Consider the following 20,497-nt stretch of genomic DNA (forward strand, 5'->3'; position numbering starts at 1 on the left):
AACGTTTTGATTAATAGATACATAGATAGATAGATCTGTGCGTCGGTTTATTCAATTATGAGATTACTAATTACATGTACGATCGTTGCTTGATTGATTCTGTTATGAAATTTGTTAGGTTGATTCGTATGTATTGATACGAGATTGGAAACGATTTGATTGCTTAATTGATATATCTGTGATTTGTAAAACAGTTAATACAAACTCTAGGTGTGATTTTAATGACCGGATAATAATTTGTTGTCTTCTGTTGTAGATCTGGTTAATTGTAGGTGTGTAGGTAACATTTTCTTTGTCAAAATTAGGTTATAGGTTTATGATTCAATGAAATTGGGCTACAAGTTTATGATTCAAATTCAATTTGCAGGCTTATTATTGAATTAATTAGGCTACAGGTTTTTGATTGTTGTCGTTTGTTTAAAAATGAATTAATTAGGCTGCAGGTTTATGGTTGTTGTTGTTTGTTTATGGTTGAGTGAATTTAGGTTGCAGGCTTATGATTGAATAAAATAGGCTACAGGTTTATGACTTATGATTGAATAAATTAGGCTACAGGTTAAGGATTGTTGTTTGTTAATAATTGAATAAAGGTTACAGGCTTGTTATTGAATAAAGTAGGTTTATGGTTAATGATTGATGCTTGTATATGATTGAATAAAACTAGGCTACAGGTTTACGATTGTTGTTTTATGATAAAATATATTATGTTACAGGTTTTTGATTGAATAAGATTGGGTTGCAGGTTTATGATTGAATGAAATAGGCTGCAATTTATGATTGAATAGAATTTTGTTGTATATTGTGGATTTGATAATTCTCTCTTCACGTCTTATTTAATTTGATCTTTGTTAGTTGGTAGTGAGTTTGTTGTTTTGATTATTAATTGTGTTTATTTTTGTGTATCTACAGATGCCAATGCAGATCTTTGTTAAGACACTCACTGGTAAGACCATCACTCTCGAGGTCGAGAGTTCTGACACAGTAGACAACGTTAAGGCCAAAATCCAAGACAAGGAAGGGATTCCTCCAGACCAGCAGAGATTGATCTTTGCTGGAAAACAACTTGAAGATGGCCGTACTTTGGCTGATTACAACATCCAGAAGGAATCCACCCTTCATCTAGTGCTTCGTCTCAGAGGTGGTATGCAGATCTTCGTCAAGACTCTCACTGGAAAGACCATTACTTTGGAAGTTGAGAGTTCCGACACAATAGACAACGTCAAGGCTAAAATCCAAGACAAGGAAGGGATTCCTCCAGATCAGCAAAGATTGATCTTTGCTGGTAAACAGCTAGAAGATGGCCGTACTTTGGCTGATTACAACATCCAGAAGGAATCCACCCTTCACTTGGTGCTCCGCCTCCGAGGCGGTATGCAGATCTTCATCAAGACTCTCACTGGCAAGTCCATCACTTTGGAAGTTGAGAGCTCTGATACGATTGACAACGTGAAAGCAAAGATCCAAGACAAAGAAGGGATTCCACCAGACCAGCAAAGATTGATCTTTGCCGGTAAACAGCTTGAAGATGGTCGTACTTTGGCCGATTACAACATTCAGAAAGAGTCAACTCTTCACTTGGTGCTTCGTCTCAGAGGTGGTATGCAGATTTTCGTCAAGACTCTCACCGGCAAGACCATCACTTTGGAAGTTGAGAGCTCTGACACAATCGACAATGTGAAAGCGAAAATCCAAGACAAGGAAGGGATTCCACCAGACCAGCAGAGGTTGATCTTTGCGGGAAAGCAGCTTGAGGACGGTCGCACTCTTGCAGACTATAACATCCAGAAAGAATCAACCCTTCATTTGGTGTTACGTTTGAGAGGTGGGATGCAGATCTTCGTGAAGACACTGACCGGTAAGACCATCACACTGGAAGTTGAGAGCTCTGACACCATTGACAACGTCAAGGCAAAGATCCAGAACAAGGAAGGCATCCCACCAGACCAGCAACGGTTAATCTTTGCAGGGAAACAGCTCGAGGATGGTCGCACCCTTGCAGACTATAATATTCAGAAGGAATCGACTCTCCATCTGGTGCTTCGTCTCAGAGGTGGTATGCAGATCTTCGTGAAGACTCTGACTGGCAAGACCATCACTTTGGAAGTTGAGAGTTCTGATACCATCGACAATGTCAAGGCCAAGATTCAGGACAAGGAAGGCATCCCACCAGACCAGCAACGGTTGATCTTTGCAGGGAAACAGCTCGAGGATGGCCGCACCCTTGTTATAATATTCAGAAGGAATCGACTCTCCATTTGGTGCTTCGTTTGAGAGGTGGAATGCAGATCTTTGTGAAGACTTTGACTGGGAAGACGATAACTCTGGAGGTTGAGAGTTCTGATACCATTGACAATGTGAAGGCAAAAATTCAGGACAAGGAAGGCATCCCACCGGACCAGCAGAGGCTGATCTTTGCAGGGAAACAGCTCGAGGATGGACGTACTCTTGCAGACTACAATATCCAGAAGGAGTCCACCCCTCACCTTGTTCTTCGTCTGCGTGGTGGTAACTGAATTGAAGCTTTTGGTTATTTGTCAGTTTGTGAACGATTTCAGTGGTTCGGTTTCGTTTGATAATGTTTGGTTTGGTTTGGTTTGTATTTGACAATGTTGGTACTTTTAAATAAAGATGTGTTATAATTTGTTTGGTGTATTGTGCTTCTACTGATTTTATTCAATATGCTAGTGTTGGTTAAATGGTTTATGTATGTTATGATGCATGCTGGTGTTATGCTAGTGTTTCCCTTCTGTTTAGGAATTGGAGAAACCAGATTCTCATTTGTTTGGTTTAGGGGATATTATGACCATGATTCTTGAATTTGGTTTAGAAACAGGTTATTACAAGAAGTGTTTTGAGAACAAAGATTTTAGAAAACTTAAAACCCCTGGTATACTATAAATGGTCTCAAGAGTTTTACATAGTTGAACCTGTAACATATTTTGAACAAGCTGATGGAACTTTAAAATCAAAGTAAGATCACCAGAATATATCCGAATTGAATTCAGGCAGATTTGGATCGGATAGAAATATTCCTGATTTGAATCGGATCAAGTTACAGATAATTTTCAAATCCGTAAAATGCTAACCGAATAATCCATTATCGATCCAATAAACACCCCCTGACATAAAATGAAAAGTGAGTGACACAGTGTATACGAGTTTGCTGATACGTTTTTTTCCAATCACCTGTGTTATTAAGTAAAAATATATGAACATACGATACAAAGCAAATGACTGTTCTTTTACTTTCTGTATTAACTTGCTAATTTACTTGTATGGTTTGATGTATATTGTGAGTTATGTACAAACACTATAATTATATAAATCTTAGCTTTGTAATATACATCCTGTTTTAACAAATTTTTATATTAACGTCTTTTAACTTGTAACACTAGATTTTTGTCTCTTTCATTCAAGTCTTCTAAGTTGCAAAACCAGCTTGAACGTTAAGGTTGAAAACATATTTATAACATTTTAATTTACATGGTATTAAAACATAAGTACCGACGCAAATACCAAAATGTAAACTCATATTGTACTACTGTTATCTTTAAAATGAGAAATGTACACAAGGGTGTAGTCTATAGTCATCATTGTCTCTAGGGCCAGTAGATCAACAAGGTTACAAAGAAAAAGGATAATTTGTAGACTAAACAATTTGATGAAAATCTTTCTCAAAATGAACATGAAATTTTGTTTCACTTATAGGCGTTGACTCATTCTATCACGTAGGGCATCTATAGTACTTTCATTAAAAAGTGTAAAACGTCTCGCCATGTAGTTATGGAAGTCTTCACCAACCATTTTCATTCTAATTTAGGCGGGACACCCAACTCACCCCCACCCGAGTAATATTGTGTTCAACAAGCACATTGTCCTCTCCTCTTCCTAGGTGTGAAATTGGGTTCAGATGCGAGTATCAGAACTCAGAGCGGGTTTAATAGGTGTGAAATAAGTTTAAATAAAACTTAATTAAATGAGACGAGCTCAAGCTTTAGAATAAATGCTCGACTACTCGAGCTCTCACAAATCAAAACGAAGCAGCTCCATACCTATTTCACTTGATTAAACTAATAATTATCTATATTTTTTATATATGAAATAAATAGGATGTTTTCAATTTCAAATAGCCACATAGTCAAGATGGTACATGTGTTGTCCCAAATTGAGAAGATGTGATTGGCTACAACATGTCACAACCATCTCTCATTGGCACGTGCCACTCAAAAAAAAACACACCTTTTTTGAATACTTTTTATTTATTGTGCTATCACTACTTGTACCTTAGAGTACATACTTACTTATATATATAATAATAATATCATCCTCATCAAATCGTTATTATCAAACAAACAAACCACAACATTTCATTTGCTGCTGCTTCTTCTTCTTCAAGTTAATCAATCAATGGCTCAAGCTGTGGAAGACTGGTACAAACAGATGCCGATTATCACTCGATCCTACCTCACCGCAGCTGTCGTAACCACCATCGGTTGTTCGCTTGAGGTATTCACGTTAAATTTACATTTTTCCGTTGATTAATTGGTTGCATGATGGTTAATGAGCTTGATTTCTTGTTAAGTTAGGTGTGGATTTGGTTATTAACTGATAAAAATGTTTCATTTTGTGTGGATTGGATATGATTAATATTTTAGGGTTTATATGTTAAGAATAATTTGGGGGTTTCTGCATTGGCGGTATAAGGCAAAGGATTTGTGAAATTAAAGTGTTTAATTGTAATATTGTATAATAATTGGATTTAAAACTAAATTGTTTATTAAAAAAATAACTATGACGGAAACCGAGCTTATGGTTTGGTTTGGTTTTGGTTTCGGTTTTGGTTTTGCATGTAATGAAAGCCGAACTTAACTGAATTTTTATAATTTAATAAATTTGTAACTAAAATATTTTAGCTCAAATGTAAGATAATCAATAAGTTATTAATTAGCAAAGCCTTTGAAAACAATAACGTAGGGAGGTTTTGGGTTCGGGTCCCACAAATGACAGATATTCGCCTTTCAAAAAAAATGATTTAGCAAAAATTCATTATTTTGGATCGAAATTTTCAAGTTCAAATGGCAAAACCGAAAGCTGAAAAACTGAAACCAAACGAAAAAATCGTAATATTGTATGCCTGATTTCACAATTCGATGAAAAACTAAATTGTTTATTAAAAAAAAAAGATACTATGAAGGGGGCATGGGTGTGCGTGAGGCCGAAAAAAACAATAAGAAAACGGAAAGATCGAAGCAAATAAAACCGACGGTTTGGTTTTCTGTTTTTGTGAAAAGTGAAAACTGAACTTACGGTTGATTCGGTTTTGGTTTTGCATGTAATAGAAATTAGAAACTGAAAATCGAACTTAACCAAATTTATAGATTTTCATTATTATTTTTTATTTTAAGTAATTTATAAGATGTTAATAAATTTGCAATGTGAATATTTTAGTTCAAATGTAATATAATCGGTTTGTTTTTAATTAACAAAACGATTTAGGCCCAAATTCTTTATTTTGGCTCAAATACGAAACTGAAAATACTGAAACCAAATGGGTTTCAAAAAATCAAAAACCAAGTTTCGGTTTTAGAACAAAACCGACCCCGGACTGAACCGTGCACACCACTAGAAGGGGGTGACGTTTACAAGTGGAGTATAGATTGTTCTTCATGGAGGCAAAACTAATAGAATTCAAGGAATCTATGCTGATATTAATGAAAGTTTAAAGTAGTTACAGTATGATATAGTGAGTGAAAGCTATATGTTCAACCGTCTATGAGTAAATATATTATGTGTGACATTTTAGGTAAATACGGAAACAGAAGTATAAAACTTGAAATTTTGTAACTTTGTGCAGATCATTTCCCCAAAGCACTTGTACTTGAATCCGATGCTTGTTGTTGAGAAATATCAAATCTGGCGGCTGGTCACCAATTTCCTTTATTTCCGGAAGATGGGTAAGCATTCTTGCACATGTTTCAACCGGTTTTGGTTTTGGTTGTCATAGAAACAAGAACTCAACATGCTTTCGCGTATGTTCTATTCTTATAAACGAGAAACCGTATATTCATGAAGAAAGTCCCTAACATGATAACTTATTTGTTTACAGATTTGAACTTTCTATTTCACATGTTCTTTCTGTCTCGATACTGCAAGCTCCTTGAAGAAAATTCCTTCCGGGGAAGGACAGCGGACTTCTTTTACATGCTCTTATTTGGCGCAACTGTCTTAACCACTTCGGTGATTGTTGGAGGGATGATACCTTATCTGTCAGAATCGTTTGCTAATATTTTCTTTCTTAGCAATTCACTAACATTTATGATGGTAAGTATTCTGCATATACTTTATATTTATCTTCAAATATTATAGAGCTACTTGAATTTATTGCTCTTTATTTTCTGTTTTTTTGTTTGCTTCACAGGTCTATGTATGGTGCAAACAAAATCCATTAATACATATGAGCTTCTTGGGCATCTTCACTTTTACAGCAGGATACTTGCCATGGGTGAGTCTTAACTAGTCTTGCCAATACATGCATCTATAATTTCTAAATATGCTTTTGAGATTAACTTACTCTTGTTATCCACTTGCAGGTTTTATTGGGATTCTCTGTTCTTGTTGGTGCTAGTGTTTGGGTGGATTTCCTTGTAAGTCATAAACAAATATTACTTTATGTTTGTTAAGAATACAACATGAAAAATAATTTATTTGCTGAAAAATACAGGGAATGATAGCGGGCCATGCCTACTATTTTCTAGAAGACGTTTATCCGAAAATGACTGGACGTCGACCCCTAAAAACCCCGTCATTTATCCAAGCCCTGTTTGCTGATGAACCTGTTGTAGTAGCCCGACCAGCCGAAGTAAGATTTGCAGCCGCAGGAGTTGATGAAATCAGACAATGATTATTTTCCATAGTTAAAATGCATATAATCTGATGATGTTTTGTAAAAAAATATGTTTCAGAATTTAGTATAATAAAGCATTTGGGTACTTCTTGCTCATAAATGTCACAACTTTAATATAAAGAAAGATTTTGCTATTTTATTGAATACCAAATATTCAAGACAAAACAATAATAGCCAAAAATAAGGTTCTTCAACAAGCATTACAATGGTGAACAAATGACAATTTAGGTTCTTGAAGAAATTAATCAAAAAGATTCCTCCAATCCAAGTTGCAACTTGCAATGACAATTGAAATATTGCTACCATTATTCTACATCGAACTAGCAACATATATTTGAGTCTGCTCAAATCCAATAACATCAAACACTGAATCGACCGTTGAAAGTCAAAGTCAATGATAACCAGCATACTGCATAGATGCAGGCGGCTACTAACGAATAGGGTGGTACTGAGCTGATACTCTCTTGGGAGGCAGCTTTCGAAGAATGTAGAGCACGAGAGCCGAGGGCAGAATCTCAACCAACTGTTCAAGGGCAAAAAGGAAAATATTATTAAGACGGGTCAACAAAGAAACATGAAAACTGTCAAATTTAAGCGAACCGAACTTAAGAATAGTTAATATAAGTACCATGTAGAAAATAAAGTTCAAAACCGGATGATCAAGTACGTCCAATGAAGCTTGTGAATCAAAAGCAGATACAACATCCTACATTTGAAAAAAAAAATCAAGTTCAAATAAACAAAAAAATCACATAGACAGACAACAGTCTTTATAACTAATATGCACACACTTATCAATCCAAAGAGTCACTATTGCCATACAAAGTTACAGCTGAAGAAGAGTAATAGGATCTTACCACAAAGCCTCTTACAAGAAAACAGGTAAAGCATATTCCCGTCACAGATCCAACCTACAATAAAAAACCAGAATCAGTTTTTCTCTACTCCTTTTACCATGAATTAATCAAAGAATTAACATAAGTTTAAGCCGAACATGTTAAGCACCAACCTCGTGAAGCTTCTTCTGTCTGCCTTTAGATTCAATAGGAAATCGTCTCAACATGATAAATAACCTAAAAGCATTCGATATAAACATTTACAAACTTGCAATAACCTTAAAACTATTTGGTAACAGAAAGTATTATAAATACTCGATAAAATCACCAAAGCGTTTTACAAGTCTCACCTTCCTCCATAAAGCAGGAAACCTACTGCAGCCATAAGTATAATAACTCGTATTTTTTTTTAGTTAAAGATAAACATATATATTAATTATAATAGTTCTAGAATCGATAATTATATCTCAATCTTGAATTTTTGAATCTTGAGTTTTACATTGTTAGAGTAAGCAACAATTTCTAGATGTATATACGTGTAGGATTTTTCATGCATAAAACAATATCAAATGAATTAAATTAACAAGATTGGATATGATTTCAAGATTTATCTTGTTCAACAAATTTTCAAATAAACTAGGAGTTTAATATTCTTTTCATTCAATTCTCAATCCCCTTTAAAACCCCTTCTGCCCCTTCATTCCTCGCTGCCGTATTCACCACAACCACCACCATTCTATGATTTACCGAAAATATGCGGCCAACGCTACCAGTTACCGGAGATAACCATCACCATCACGCCAGTTTTTCGCCGCTGCCATATTGATCTCTTGGATTTAGTAAGAGACAGCCACCGTCATGCGTCCGTTTACTTCCACCGCCCTCGCTTTTAGATACATTCAGTTTGTTCGGATCTGGAGGTAATAGTTATGCTCTTGTTCACCTTTCATGTTCTTGTATAATCTTGAGTTCTTAAATTCTGATACGATTCCGGTGACTAAACTTTAAATCCGAATTTTAAAGGGTAGAATATATTAATAGTGACATTCAATATGTACTCATGTTGGTGTTCTCTGTGTAACTGTGTGATCGTTTTCTTAATTCAAACACACCTCAATTGTTAATCACTAATAATCTGTAATGAATATTATTTATGGTGTGATATATAAATGCAAATTCAATCATAACATGTGGCCACCATCTGTTTAGATTATTTAGAATTAAGAGGATTATGTTAAATAATTGTATAAATCCTTTTGGTAAGAGTCTGAATGTTAAATTCAAAACTCTTGCCATCCATTTAACGTTATATATTAATATTAGTAACAATTACATGACTTTTATGAAATCAAGTGTCGAATTATTATTATTATTTTTATTTATAAAAAGCCCTTGTCGCCGGAAAACCGATCGGTTAATCACGCAATATATTTTGAGTTCAATAAATCTTATGTGAACTATATTATAATGTAGATTCTCAATATAGTTGAAGACAACCTTATCTTTTCTTTTTGCTTTGTTTAAGGTACGGATTCTGTTTTTCTTCACTCATAGTATTGGTTCTAGTCCATTTTATATTCGATGTCCGTCACTTCGTAGTGCGGATTTTTGTTATCTAGTTCGGTTTATTCGTATGATATGGTTATATTAATTTTATAGCATGCAATAGGTTATATATATTTTGAATTCATTATTGCATGTTCCTGTTTAAATATCTTTTAGTTATACGACTTTAGTTCAGTACTCTGTTACCCGAGCATTTCTGACTTGTCGTTGGGGCGTCAACGACATGGCACTTATCGTGACAGTGCGTAATCAAAGTTCACGGCGTCTCTGAAAGTACTCATGTAGTACCTTGGCCACTTAGAGGCGTATAGATCGATCTTAGCTCCGACTCCTGACTTCTGACTTCTGTTTGAGATGGAACAATGTGTGCACGCCACCCACACCGTCTCCTTGGTGCATGGACTAGCTAGCTGTGTACCCCTCTGTTTAGGCTCTGGGTGCTTCCGTATTACACGACCTATTTATTTTAACATCATCGTCGTGTATATTAGTAATTATATTTTGTTTCGCTATATTTCTGGTCCGTTTTGATATGTGTATATGCATTTGGTTAAATTTGAGTATATTCAGATTACGTCCCGATCGTGTATCGGATTATGTTTCGCATCTAATTATAGTTCGGTCTAAAACGTGGTTTTATATCCGCAATAGTTTCAGTTTTATTTCAGTATGTGTTTTGTCTTATGTATGCCTTTACCTGTACTATTGTTCTCTCCGTTACGGGGTAATTTTTGGCTCAGCCGTATTTTCTTGTTTGTGTCTGTCTTATTTGCTAACAGGTAATTCGGGAAATCGGGGAGATCAGTGATGAGAGTGTCGAAGCACGAAATGAATCTTACCTGATCCATGACGATGTTTCCACGGATTTTCGAGATGAACGAACCACGTCTTAATCTTCTTCTTCTTCGGCTGCGCCTGTGACCTGCAATGTCGAGACCTGCAATGGTTTCGGGGGTGTGGAGGTGACTGCTAAGATATCCTGAGGATTTCTTGTTCACAGACACAAAAAGTGGTGGTGGCTCTTATTGAGCATGACCCATGATAAAGAGGTGGAGACCTCCTTATATAGAGTCTCATGGCCACCATCATGGTACCCTAATGGGCCTAGCCCAGTTAGGGTTACCTCCACAAAACCCCCTCAGCCCAATAACATTGTATTAGTCCATGTAATGAAATAAGCCAAACATAATAGATTTAGGGTCGTAGAACCGGGTTTTAGTACCATACCCCTACAAGCCCCCCCAAGTCCAGTGTTGCTCCTGGGCGCGCAAGCGTCTAGGTGGAGCGCTGGACTTTATAAGGTGTGAGGCGGTTTTTTCCCTTTTCTTTGGCATTGTCTTTATTGTATGAGTTTTGGGAGGTTTTCCCCATGATGGTGACAAGCTGTAAAAATAATGAAGCCTGCGCGTGAGGCGGCTTACAAGCTATAATAATAAAGACTGCGCGAGAGGCGACTTGCGAGCTATGAGAATAATAATGCCTGCGCGCGAGAGGCGACTTACGAGCTAAGAATAATAAAGCCTGTGCGCGAGAGGCGTCTTACGAGCTTTAAGAATAATAATTAAGCTGGCGCGCGGGGCGACTTACGAGCTGAGAATAATAAAGCCTGCGCGCGAGGGGCGTCTTACGAGCTGTAGCATAATAAAGCCTGCGCGTGGGGCGTCTTACGAGCTAAGAATAATAAAGCCTGTGCGCGAGAGGCGTCTTACGAGCTTTAAGAATAATAATTGAGCTGGCGCGCGGGGCGACTTACGAGCTGTGAAAGTAATAAAGCTTGCGCGCGAGAGGCGTCTTATGAGCTTTGAGAATAATAATTGAGCTGGCGCGTGAGGCGACTTACGAGCTGTGAAAGTAATAAAGCTTGCGCGCGAGAGGCGTCTTATGAGCTTTGAGAATAATAATTGAGCTGGCGCGTGAGGCGACTTACGAGCTGTGAAAGTAATAAAGCCTGCGCGTGAGGCGACTTACGGGCTGTAAGAATAATAACAGCTTGCGCGCGAGGCGTCTTATGAGCTGTGAATAATAAAGCCTGCGCGTGAGGCGACTTACGGGCTGTAAGAATAATAACAGCTTGCGCGCGAGGCGTCTTATGAGCTGTGATAATAAAGCCTGCGCGTGAGGCGACTTACGGGCTGTAAGAATAATAACAGCTTGCGCGCGAGGCGTCTTATGAGCTGTGAATAATAAAGCCTGCGCGTGAGGCGACTTACGGGCTGTAAGAATAATAACAGCTTGCGCGCGAGGCGTCTTATGAGCTGTAATAATAGTGGAGCTTGCGCGTGAGGCGGCTTACGAGCTATTTTATGTCACGCGCCACGTGCAGATGTTGCATGCGCGTGCGTGTAGACTTTGGTTTTGTGTTATGCGCCACGCGCAGATGTTGCGTGCGCGTGCGTGTAGACTGTGACATGTGTGAGCATGTGATGCGTAAGCATGTGTAATATGCGTGAGCATGTGTAATATGCGTGAGCATATGTGATGCGTGAGCATATGGTATGAGGATTCCCAACCCCTAAGTTTGGCGCGTAGCCATATGGGATATTATGAGGATTCCCAACCTTGAAGTTTGGCGCGTAGCCATATGGGATATTATGAGGATTCCCATCCTTGGCGCGTAGCCATATGGGATATTATGAGGATTCCCAACCTTGGCGCGTAGCCATATGGGATATTATGAGGATTCCCAACCTTGAAGTTTGGCGCGTAGCCATATGGGATATTAGGAGGATTCCCAACCTTGGCGCGTAGCCATATGGGATATTAGGAGGATTCCCAACCTTGCAGTTTGGCGCGTAGCCATATGGGATATTATGAGGATTCCCAACCTTGAAGTTTGGCGCGTAGCCATATGGGATATTATGAGGATTCCCATCCTTGGCGCGTAGCCATATGGGATATTATGAGGATTCCCAACCTTGGCGCGTAGCCATATGGGATATTATGAGGATTCCCAACCTTGGCGCGTAGCCATATGGGATATTAGGAGGATTCCCAACCTTGAAGTTTGGCGCGTAGCCTGATGCGCGCATGCACAGCGATAGAGTGGTGACTCGCGAGTGCGCGTGCATGGCGGAGGTCTCTTGCGCAAAACCCAGATGGTGGTTTCTGCGGCGGCACATGCACGGCTGCGGAGTGAGAACCCACGGGCGTGCGTACATGGCGGCGGAAGTCTGGTAATTTCTGGATCTGCAATTTAAGAGTCAGATCTGCAACTTTAGACCTAAAATCCAGGTCTGTAATCTAGACCTAGATCTGTAAATCAGATCTGGACAGATCTGAAGCCCGGAGCAGATTTAAAACCATCACAGATTCGGAGATCTGATCATTCGAATCACGGATTTTCCTTCTTGCCCAGATCTGGAAGCCTCTTTTTAGATCTATGGATCTTTTTGAGCTTTAATAGAACAAGCTTTGAAGCCTTTTTCTGTAAACTTCCAGATCTGTGTTTTTCTTGGGAGAGATCTGACAGCCGAGATGAAGATCGAAGGGCAGTTCGTTGCCGTCCCACGGATGGCGCCAATGTCGAAGCACGAAATGAATCTTACCTGATCCATGACGATGTTTCCACGGATTTTCGAGATGAACGAACCACGTCTTAATCTTCTTCTTCTTCGGCTGCGCCTGTGACCTGCAATGTCGAGACCTGCAATGGTTTCGGGGGTGTGGAGGTGACTGCTAAGATATCCTGAGGATTTCTTGTTCACAGACACAAAAAGTGGTGGTGGCTCTTATTGAGCATGACCCATGATAAAGAGGTGGAGACCTCCTTATATAGAGTCTCATGGCCACCATCATGGTACCCTAATGGGCCTAGCCCAGTTAGGGTTACCTCCACAAAACCCCCTCAGCCCAATAACATTGTATTAGTCCATGTAATGAAATAAGCCAAACATAATAGATTTAGGGTCGTAGAACCGGGTTTTAGTACCATACCCCTACAGAGAGTAAAATGAAGCTCAAGAATAGGGACTTGATTTAATTTTCTTTTATTTAAGCATTTAATAAATTTGACTTAGAATTTCTTTCAGTGTTTTTAACTCTTTTGGTTGCCATGGGATTCTTTTCATTTCGTTTAAATGGTTTTTGTTTGGTCTATGATATCTGTAATAGTGACACGTCAGCCTGCTCCGGGTTGGGGTGTTACAGTTATGGTATCAGAATTCAGAGAAGACGAGCATGGCGTAGTTTGGTGTGGGAAACGGTTATGTGTTCCTAGCGATTCCACCCTACGGGAGTCGTTAGCCGAGGCTCACAGTTCACCGTTCTCAATCCACCCCGGATCCACAAAGATGTATCGGGATCTTCGTCAACATTTTTGGTGGAGCGGTATGAAAGAGGACGTGGCCAGTTATGTCAGCAGATGCCTTACTTGTCAGCAAGTTAAAACTGAGCATCAAAGAGCTGGGGGTTTACTTCAGACACTTGACATTCCGGTATGGAAGTGGGATGATATCTCAATGGATTTTATTACCGGACTACCTAAAACGTTTAAAAGAAATGATGCTATTTGGGTTGTAGTCGATCGTTTGTCAAAATCGGCTCACTTTCTTCCGATTCAAAAAGGATTCTCAGTCAGTAAGTTATCCGATATTTTTACTCGAGAGATTGTGAGACTCCATGGCACCCCCGTCTCTATTGTTTGTGATCGAGACCCACGTTTCACTTCGCGTTTTTGGAAGGGGTTGCAGGCCGCATGGGGTACTAGATTGAGATTCAGTACCGCATTTCACCCTCAGACTGACGGTCAGTCAGAACGTACCATTCAGACACTCGAAGATATGCTTCGAGCATGTGCTTTAGAGTGGAGTGGAAACTGGGACGAGTATTTAAGTCTGGTTGAGTTTGCCTACAATAATAGTTGGCAAGCTAGCATCGGTATGGCGCCATTCGAGCTTTTATATGGTCGTAAGTGTAGAGCCCCTAATTGTTGGGATGAGGTTGGTGAGAAAATTATTGAAGGGCCCGAGTTGGTACAGATTACAAATGAGAAAGTTACCATTGCTCGTGAGAAGCTAAAAGAGGCTCAGAGTCGACAGAAGAGCTATGCAGACCGACATCGTCGAGCTTTGGAATTTAATGTCGATGATCGGGTATTCTTGCGAGTTTCACCTTGTAGAGGCGTTCAACGTTTTGGAATCAAGGGAAAACTTAGCCCAATATTCATCGGACCGTTTGAAATTCTTGAAAGAGTTGGCGAAGTCTCTTATCGTTTGGCTTTACCACCTCAGTTATCTCATGTGCATAGGGTCTTTCACGTATCTCTTCTTAGGGGGTATAATTACCACCCGTTACATGTTGTTACCTATCCGCTCCATCAGATTCGCGAGGATTTATCTGTTGAAGAAGAACCGGAAGCTATTCTTGATCGTCAAGAACGCAATATGCGCAAGAAAACTATTCCGTTCGTTAAGATTCTTTGGAAGAACCATTCTGAACGAGAAGCTACATGGGAAATGGAGGATACAATTCGTTCCCAATATCCGTATTTATTTCCGTTTTAGCACTTGGTGATTTCAGTTTGGATGGTTTTGATTTCATATGAATTCTGTTTTATATGTCCTAATATTTGTTTCCAAGACTTCGCAATTGTCATGTTTGAATTTATGAACGTTTAAGTTTGTTTCGTTTCCGTTATATCCGAAAGTATGTGTCCCTGCCTTACAATTTCGAGGACGAAATTTTTTTAGGGGAGTATAATTATAATAACTCGTATTTTTTTTAGTTAAAGATAAACATATATATTAATTATAATAGTTCTAGAATCGATAATTATATCTCAATCTTGAATTTTTGAATCTTGAGTTTTACATTGTTAGAGTAAGCAACAATTTCTAGATGTATATGTGTAGGATTTTTCATGCATAAAACAATATCAAATGAATTAAATTAACAAGATTGGATATGATTTCAAGATTTATCTTGTTCAACAAATTTTCAAATAAACTAGGAGTTTAATATTCTTTTCATTCAATTCTCAATCCCCTTTAAAACCCCTTCTGCCCCTTCATTCCTCGCTGCCGTATTCACCACAACCACCACCATTCTATGATTTACCGAAAATATGCGGCCAACGCTACCAGTTACCGGAGATAACCATCACCATCACGCCAGTTTTTCGCCGCTGCCATATTGATCTCTTGGATTTAGTAAGAGACAGCCACCGTCATGCGTCCGTTTACTTCCACCGCCCTCGCTTTTAGATACATTCAGTTTGTTCGGATCTGGAGGTAATAGTTATGCTCTTGTTCACCTTTCATGTTCTTGTATAATCTTGAGTTCTTAAATTCTGATACGATTCCGGTGACTAAACTTTAAATCCGAATTTTAAAGGGTAGAATATATTAATAGTGACATTCAATATGTACTCATGTTGGTGTTCTCCGTGTAACTGTGTGATCGTTTTCTTAATTCAAACACACCTCAATTGTTAATCACTAATAATCTGTAATGAATATTATTTATGGTGTGATATATAAATGCAAATTCAATCATAACATGTGGCCACCATCTGTTTAGATTATTTAGAATTAAGAGGATTATGTTAAATAATTGTATAAATCCTTTTGGTAAGAGTCTGAATGTTAAATTCAAAACTCTTGCCATCCATTTAACGTTATATATTAATATTAGTAACAATTACATGACTTTTATGAAATCAAGTGTCGAATTATTATTATTATTTTTATTTATAAAAAGCCCTTGTCGCCGGAAAACCGATCGGTTAATCACGCAATATATTTTGAGTTCAATAAATCTTATGTGAACTATATTATAATGTAGATTCTCAATATAGTTGAAGACAACCTTATCTTTTCTTTTTGCTTTGTTTAAGGTACGGATTCTGTTTTTCTTCACTCATAGTATTGGTTCTAGTCCATTTTATATTCGATGTCCGTCACTTCGTAGTGCGGATTTTTGTTATCTAGTTCGGTTTATTCGTATGATATGGTTATATTAATTTTATAGCATGCAATAGGTTATATATATTTTGAATTCATTATTGCATGTTCCTGTTTAAATATCTTTTAGTTATACGACTTTAGTTCAGTACTCTGTTACCCGAGCATTTCTGACTTGTCGTTGGGGCGTCAACGACATGGCACTTATCGTGACAGTTCGTAATCAAAGTTCACGGCGTCTCTGAAAGTACTCATGTAGTACCTTGGCCACTTAGAGGCGTATAGATCGATCTTAGCTCCGACTCCTGACTTCTGTTTGAGATGGAACAATGTGTGCACGCCACCCACACCGTCTCCTTGGTGCATGGACTAGCTAGCTGTGTACCCCTCTGTTTAGGCTCTGGGTGCTTCCGTATTACACGACCTATTTATTTTAACATCATCGTCGTGTGTATTAGTAATTATATTTTGTTTCGCTATATTTCTGGTCCGTTTTGATATGTGTATATGCATTTGGTTAAATTTGAGTATATTCAGATTACGTCCCGATCGTGTATCGGATTATGTTTCGCATCTAATTATAGTTCGGACTAAAACGTGGTTTTATATCCGCAATAGTTTCAGTTTTATTTCAGTATGTGTTTTGTCTTATGTATGCCTTTACCTGTACTATTGTTCTCTCTGTTACGGGGCAATTTTTGGCTCAGCCGTATTTTCTTGTTTGTGTCTGTCTTATTTGCTAACAGGTAATTCGGGAAATCGGGGAGATAAGTGATGAGAGTAAAATGAAGCTCAAGAATAAGGACTTGATTTAATTTTCTTTTATTTAAGCATTTAATAAATTTGACTTAGAATTTCTTTCAGTGTTTTTAACTCTTTTGGTTGCCATGGGATTCTTTTCATTTCGTTTAAATGGTTTTTGTTTGGTCTATGATATCTGTAATAGTGACACGTCAGCCTGCTCCGGGTTAGGGTGTTACAATAAGTGATATAACTGAAGCATAAACATCAAACAAGAATACATCAGTAAACTAAACAAGGGGTATTTTGGACATTTGACAAATAGTAAAAAAAGTTAACCTGCAACAAATATCTTTCCGATGAGTTGCACCAAGCTGCTATCATCCAACCATAGATAAAGCCAAAGACAACCCTAATGCAAACAACTTGTTAATTACATCTAAAGATCAAAACAGCACTAAGGTGACAATTGGCTTATTGAACATAACGAATCACAAATAGCTTACTTGTATCAAATAAACCCCTGCATTAACCGACACATAAATAATCCTGAGATTACCCGTTGGTAAATTCTTAGCCTGGTGATATATCTCAGCCCAAAATAGGACTAGAAGAGTATACGTCGAGAAAAACAGTAGGCCCGGTATTTCCAATAGCATCCAAATGCAAACCTAATAACAAAATTTGATGAAGACTTCAAATTTGTTTTCTTATATATAAACTCATTACTAATTAAAAAAAAACATATGAAAGTGAAATACTCACCTTTGGATGCAAATTGAACACTTGTAAGTGGAACCCAAACACAACAGCACGCACTGCAAAAAAACAAGCGAGTAATATATATTATACGTGCCACTATGAATCGTCAAACAGAAACAGTTCATAGACGATTTAGTGTTCTACCTCCATTCACAATGAAATTCATGAGGTGGAAAACCTTTTGCGTTGTCCAACCGTACTCGGGCACTCTTAGCTGAATCCTAATTAACTGAATCTGCAATCATGTACATATTCAAAACAAACAATATTATAACAAATCATCCATCTTTTTATTGATAAATGATTAACTCCAAAAAGACGAAACTTGTCACACAATATTCACATACAACATGCTCAAATCGATATTCCTATCTAATTCTAATCCCTTAAATTCTTAAAAACATCAATCATTTCAACAACTTCTTAACAATTAACACTTCAAACAAGCACCCAATAGTTTAATAAACCTAATCTATCAAGGGCTAAAAAAAGAAAAAAACATAACCAAATCAACAAAACTTAATCAGTGGGTTTGATGTATATTATCTGGGTGAATAAGCTTACAAGAGCAATGGCTGAAACGACGCCGTACAAGGCACAAAGAGTGAAAAAGATTCCATCTTGCCAGTTTCTTGATTCATTAATCTCATCCCACCAATCAGCCGATACCCAGAAATCAATCATCTTTATCGAAGACAACGGAAAACCCAGCTGGAATCTCGTCATATCTTGATCAAATTCAACCCCACAATCACAAATCTGTTGATTGATGGATCGCACAGAGAATCTTGATCAAGAATTGCAATAATAATAATAATAATAATAAAATTGGGTGCTTTAGAGATGCAAGAAAGAGTACATATTGGGGCAAAAGGTGAAAGAAAGAAAGGAAAATGAAAGATGAAGATGAAGTTTATTTGTTGATTAATAAGTGAAAGAAAGAAAGAAGATTATAGAAGGAAAGAGTTTGTTCACTCTGTAATAATATTATTAATAATAATCTTGAATAATAATAATAATAGAGTTAAAGACAAGCTTTATTGTGATTATAAAGTGATCATTAATATTGTTTTAAAGTTTTGTAATTTTCAGGTTAAGTTTTTTAAAACGAACGTGTGCTTTAAAGATTGGTTTTAATTTTGTAATGAAATCTATAAATGTAAAAGTTTTTATAATTTTATCTCATATATTAGGTAACATATCTATAAAGTAACATATCCTGGTTTATTTAGAAAAATCTAGCAAAAGATGATACCTTTTTTTTGGTATAAAGAAAGAACTCAATCATGTAAAATTAAATACAATTGTCTGGTTTGGGTTTTTGGCTTAATAGTTTATCCTAGTTTAAAGTTTTAAATCGGACGTGTAAATAGAACTAGTCATTTAGAATATTTTTATTATTATATGTACAAGTATTTTTACTTATTTATTTATTTATTTTTAGAGCATGTGGTTAATGGTTAGACTTAGACAACACACAATGAGATTTTTGAAGATACATGAGCGCGTCTATGTAACGATTACGGAAGAGGATGTACTGATTACCCCATCGTGTGGTTTGGACTTTGGGGATGGAAAGTCAAAAAAACACGAAGGTGGGTCCTATTAAAAGTTTCTATTTGATTGTGTTATTTTATTTTAACCTTTTTTTTTGCATTTTTAAAATTTAACCGAAGTATACTTACGAGTTTATATTTATTTACAATCGTGTTTGTAAAGTATATAAATGTTGCGGTTATCAAATTTATATATTGAATTTTATTAACTTATAGCAAATTAAGTTGTGCTTGAAATATACAAAAATTGAGTTATGTACTTATGTTAAAACTTTAGATAGAATTTAACTACCTTTTCATAACTTTCTTGACCTTTCTACAAGATTTTGATAATTATGATATATTATTATTGTACTATCTAAACACACGTTGGTATAAACAAATATAAAAGATGATAATTACATCGCACGTTTGTAAGGAAGTTAGTGGGTATTGCATTTTGCAATATATCATGTGAGTATTTATTTATTATAATCAAGGATAAGCACTTATCACATTAAAATGTTATAGCTGGTTGGTTGCTCAAGCAGTAGAAAATGATAATCGGCATATGATGATTGTAATAACTGATCAACAACTTGAGGCTATGATAAAATGCCTCAACTGGGTATCGTTCATGATACCAAATCTTTAAACGCGTTATTGTTTTAGTGTATGTCGGCGAAGAGATACGATGAGGTGAAGCGTGTTTATCTCGAGTTTCCGGTTAAGTATAATATGAAAATTAATCTTGGTAATTATAACACGGTGATCAAGTCGTTTTATGAGTCGGGTGTGTTCAGTCGGGGTGCAAACGAGCCGAGCCAGAGTTTGACTAGGCTTGAGCTCCGTTCGTTTTGAACTCTATTTTCAAAGCTCGAGCCTCGTTTACCATTTATTAATTCTTTTATATATTTATAATTATTTTTATATATTTTTTTCAATTATAATTTTATGTATAAAATAATATATATTATTTAGTTATTTTTATTTATTTTTTCATAACATTATTATTTAGTTATTTTTGTTGCCCGTTTGTTGTCACTTTATTGTAATCGTTTTGTAGTAACTAAATAATGAAATACATAATATGTTTTCCAAAAAATTAATAACTATCAAATATATATATTAAAAAATATATATAAATGACAGTGGCTCGCGAGCCGGCTCGAGCACGATAAGTGAAGCTCGGGCTCGGGCTCGTTAATTAAACAAGCTTACTTTTAGGCTCAGGCTCGATTAAGCTCGACTCGA

At 36.9% G+C, this 20,497-nt stretch overlaps 2 protein-coding genes and 1 pseudogene across 2 annotated transcripts; 2 read left to right on the forward strand and 1 right to left on the reverse strand.

The window, feature by feature from the left end:
* The first annotated feature begins 695 nt into the window (after nt 1–695).
* LOC143585019 (polyubiquitin-like) lies at nt 696–2,696 on the forward strand (annotated as a pseudogene).
* Nucleotides 2,697–4,369: 1,673 nt separating this feature from the next.
* On the forward strand, nt 4,370–7,025 carry LOC143585020 (derlin-2.2-like). Its single transcript, XM_077066916.1, has 6 exons — nt 4,370–4,506; nt 5,855–5,954; nt 6,107–6,321; nt 6,419–6,502; nt 6,591–6,644; nt 6,722–7,025. Exons 1-6 carry the CDS (start codon nt 4,408–4,410, stop codon nt 6,899–6,901), a joined length of 732 nt encoding a protein of 243 aa, XP_076923031.1. The 5' UTR covers nt 4,370–4,407; the 3' UTR covers nt 6,902–7,025.
* Nucleotides 7,026–7,146: 121 nt separating this feature from the next.
* LOC143585022 (tobamovirus multiplication protein 1-like) lies at nt 7,147–18,581 on the reverse strand. Its single transcript, XM_077066917.1, has 10 exons — nt 18,273–18,581; nt 17,853–17,943; nt 17,712–17,764; nt 17,453–17,617; nt 17,286–17,358; nt 8,091–8,136; nt 7,914–7,977; nt 7,762–7,815; nt 7,533–7,610; nt 7,147–7,427 (listed from the first exon to the last, which is right to left on the reverse strand). Exons 1-10 carry the CDS (start codon nt 18,432–18,434, stop codon nt 7,335–7,337), a joined length of 879 nt encoding a protein of 292 aa, XP_076923032.1. The 5' UTR covers nt 18,435–18,581; the 3' UTR covers nt 7,147–7,334.
* Nucleotides 18,582–20,497: the final 1,916 nt, after the last annotated feature.

This window comes from Bidens hawaiensis, unplaced genomic scaffold, assembly GCF_021521415.1.
Source record: "Bidens hawaiensis isolate Kalapana, Puna unplaced genomic scaffold, B.hawaiensis_p1.1 tig00033540_1, whole genome shotgun sequence".
NCBI classification, from domain to species: domain Eukaryota; kingdom Viridiplantae; phylum Streptophyta; class Magnoliopsida; order Asterales; family Asteraceae; genus Bidens; species Bidens hawaiensis.

Coding starts and splice junctions, on each gene's coding strand:
- LOC143585020 (XM_077066916.1), top strand. CDS start 4,408: ATGGCTCAAGCTGTGGAAGACTGGTACAAACAGATGCCGATTATCACT. Junction 6,322..6,418: donor ATTCACTAACATTTATGATG/GTAAGTATTCTG, acceptor TTTGCTTCACAG/GTCTATGTATGGTGCAAACA. Junction 6,503..6,590: donor CAGCAGGATACTTGCCATGG/GTGAGTCTTAAC, acceptor ATCCACTTGCAG/GTTTTATTGGGATTCTCTGT.
- LOC143585022 (XM_077066917.1), bottom strand. CDS start 18,434: ATGACGAGATTCCAGCTGGGTTTTCCGTTGTCTTCGATAAAGATGATT. Junction 17,359..17,452: donor CAGGGGTTTATTTGATACAA/GTAAGCTATTTG, acceptor TGTTTGCATTAG/GGTTGTCTTTGGCTTTATCT. Junction 7,978..8,090: donor TTCCTGCTTTATGGAGGAAG/GTGAGACTTGTA, acceptor GAATGCTTTTAG/GTTATTTATCATGTTGAGAC.